This window comes from Eurytemora carolleeae, unplaced genomic scaffold (genome assembly GCF_000591075.1).
Source record: "Eurytemora carolleeae unplaced genomic scaffold, Eaff_2.0 scaffold91, whole genome shotgun sequence".
NCBI lineage: Eukaryota > Metazoa > Arthropoda > Copepoda > Calanoida > Temoridae > Eurytemora > Eurytemora carolleeae.
This window is the reverse complement of record NW_019396098.1, coordinates 2,128-5,413: the sequence shown is the minus strand read 5'-3', so window position 1 is coordinate 5,413 and position 3,286 is coordinate 2,128. Positions and strand designations below refer to the sequence as shown.

At 37.6% G+C, this 3,286-nt stretch overlaps 1 protein-coding gene across 1 annotated transcript in view; it reads right to left on the bottom strand.

The window, feature by feature from the left end:
• Window positions 1-1,998: 1,998 nt before the first annotated feature.
• LOC111694893 (zinc finger protein ZIC 4) overlaps window positions 1,999-3,286 on the bottom strand; it is a 2,157-nt gene continuing 869 nt past the window's right edge. The window contains exon 2 of the mRNA XM_023463945.1: window positions 1,999-2,767. Coding sequence (XP_023319713.1) covers window positions 2,202-2,767 — 566 coding nt within the window. The 3' untranslated portion in view covers window positions 1,999-2,201. The remainder of the gene's footprint in view (window positions 2,768-3,286) is intronic.

The window sequence follows — 3,286 nt, the reverse complement described above, 5'->3', positions numbered from 1 at the left end:
TAACCTAACCCAGCCTGAACCTTGATCTGTCCCCTCCTAACCCAACCTGAACCCTGACTCATCCTGACCTGACCAAACCTGAGCCCTAATCCTTCCTTACCAAACCTACCCTGAACCCTCTGGTCCATGTTGATCAAATCAAATGTAAACCCTGATAATCCTGACTCAACCTGAACCCTGATCCATCCTGGCAAAACCAGCTCTGAACCTTAAAACATCCTGACCAAACAAATCTGAGCTCTGATTGATCCCGACCAAATCAAGTCTAAATCCTGATCCTTCCTGACCTCACCAAATCTGACCCATGATCCGTCTTTTTCAAACCTGAATCTTAGTATATTCTAGCCGAACCGAACCAAGAACCTTGCAGTCATCACACTTTATAAAAAAATAGAAAATTCTTGTGGAAATGAGCAGGACGAGTTCTGACATTGATTGACTTATCGGAGATATTTAAATCAAGCAGTTATTTTAATACGCTTAAAAAAGTAAGTTCTCTTAAATTTTTGGCTCAATTGGAAAATTTTCATCTTTAAATAGTCAAACTTGATTTTGTCTGTTATTTTTAACCAGATATAAATGATTGAATCTAGATGTATAAGTTAGAGAAGTGTAAGTTAAGGTTTGGGCGTTTTGTTGATAATCTCTCTTAATAAATAAAGCAGACTGATCTAGAAATTAAATTCCAGGTTTGCTTTTTAGCTACACGGTTAAAGGAATGGAGTATTTTCTCACAACCAGATTTTCTAATTCCTATATCTTTGCAACTTGGTGGTGTAAACCTTTGATATTTCAAACTTGGATTATTTACTCAGAATTGATAGTTTGAAATATCTAAGGTCTTCGACATCGGGTTGCAAACTATCTGCATGGCTTCAATTTATCACGCCAAGATTGAATGTAAACAAATACACACTCCACTGGGTGTGTTACACAATTGTATAAGCACAATTAAAAAAGGTAAGACATGCTTTGCAAGATTATAGATTGATTGTAATATTCAAGACACTTGTTCTAGTCGCTTAATTTGGGAACACCCTGCAGGTTAACATTTTGGAACACCCTGCAGTTTAACATTTTGGAACACCCTGCAGGTTAACATTTTGGCAGATTTCTGTAAAATACTATGAAAGAGAAATCTGCAGAGAAATTCAGCAGCAGCAGACTGAAGAAGAAAGATTGAGCATTGTGAATTATAAATGCTCTAGAAACTGAATTTGAATATCATTAAACTCCACATGAAGCTCCATCCTTCAACTCTAGTCATATATCTGCATTATTTCGCAGTTAGAACTCCTAAATCTTGATGATACATATAAACTAGGTGTTCTATCTTTTATGCATAAATCCTTTTATGAAAACCTTCCAGCTTCCTTCCAGGATATGTTTAATTCTTTTGCTGAACCAATTAGAACAAAATCATATAAACTTGAAAAGGTTCTCTTTAAAACTCTAGAATGTTTTTCCTCTGCCTTATTTCCAAAAATATGGAATTTGATTGAATTAGAGCTGAAAGAAACTAAATCTGCAAAATCGTTTAAAAGAAAAGTCGCCAAGATTTATTTAGATAGTTATGCAAATTATATCTGTAAAAAAAACCATGTATCATGTGGATAAACTTCGTCTTTACTATCTTCCTCACCCTGTAGTTCATAAACATGATTTTAATAACTTATGTTACCCTCTGTTCCAACCCTTACGCTGAGTATCCTCCCTGACCTTTTTCCTGATTTATCATCATTCTTATGTTTAAAATGTACAATGTAAATTGTTTTTATCTGCAATTCTCATTCGTTTATAGTGGGCCAACCAATTAAAACAACCTACTCTGGTTAGGCGGGTTCAAACTACGTGGTAAATTGTGATTTTTTTATTTGTATTATCTCGTGCTTTTGTAGTTGAAGAAAAATATGAAATATGAACTGGAATGTGTAATTATTGATAAAACATAGACTGAAAAAAATAAGTTTACAAGGAGAATATTCATTATTCTTTGATCTATATTTATTTATTTGCACTGTTTTAAAAACTGAGTATTTTGACGATTTACATAGTTATATATTAAGTAAAATAATGTTACATAAGGAAGATCAAGGTTTGGGTTCAGGTTTGCTCTCAAGCTCAGGAATGCATCTAAAGCTGGAAGGTTCGGGTTGCGGAGCAAGATAAGGTTTTTTATCTGAATGAAAAACTGCAGTTGTTTAAAACATTTGATGTGAGGTTGAGATTGGATATCCGGAGTGGTGGTGAGGGAAGGAGGAGGAGAGAAGGGAGGGGGCGTGGTTCATGTGGGCGGGAATATGAAGGGAAGAGGGCGTGTACCAGTTGGAGAGTTGAGGTTTGTACTCACTCAGGTTGGATTTGTACTCTGATAGCTCCGAGAGCTGGGCAGGAGGTTTATACTCCGGGAGGGAGTTCAAAGAGCGCGGAGAAGGTTGGCTCATGTGAGGAGAGGGTTGGGAAACTGGGTTTATATGAGGAGATGGAATAGAGGGAGGGTTCATATGAGGAGATGAGAGTGAGGTTGAATGAAGAGAAGGAGAAGTAGCTCCAGAATCATCGCTATCATATCCAACCAGAGCATCTTTACCATGTATCTTTAGATGCTTACGGAGAGAGGACGGATGGGTGTAGGTTTTATCACATCCCCGGATATTACAATAGTAGGGTTTATCCGTGGTATGAACATGCATATGTTTTTTTCTATCACTGGAGTTGGCAAATCTTCTGTCACAACCTTCAATCTCACACTCAAACGGTTTCTCGCCTGAAACAATGAGAGAATTGAGATATATGAGGGATAAATTAGGGAGGGTCAAGTTACTCTGCTAATTATCCTACTCCTCCTACCTACCATCCAGGACATGGATATTTAAACCTTGCCAGCTGACCGGAAGGGGGGGGAAGACCCCCAGGAGGGAGGGGGGGGGGGTCAATATGTATCAATTTTCTTGACAAATAAAATTCCAACTAGGTGACAAGAGACATATGAATTGTTGAACCGAAGTTCCAAGTTCATGTAAACTTCCGTCGAGATTAATTTGTTAGAAACTAGAAATAGTTAAAGGTGAAGGGAGGGGAGGGGAGGGGGGGTTGATTTAATGAACTGTCGTAAAGATCTGGTTAATGTGCAATCTTGTCGAAAAATAAACGATTTATTTTACCTCAGTTTATTCTGAGCAGAGAAATGTTTTAAAAACAAACTGGGGATGATTTAGTAGGATAGAGGGGACAAATTTGGGGAGCGTGCCTGCAAGTTTATTTTTGTTGAGGAGGGAGGGGGGGG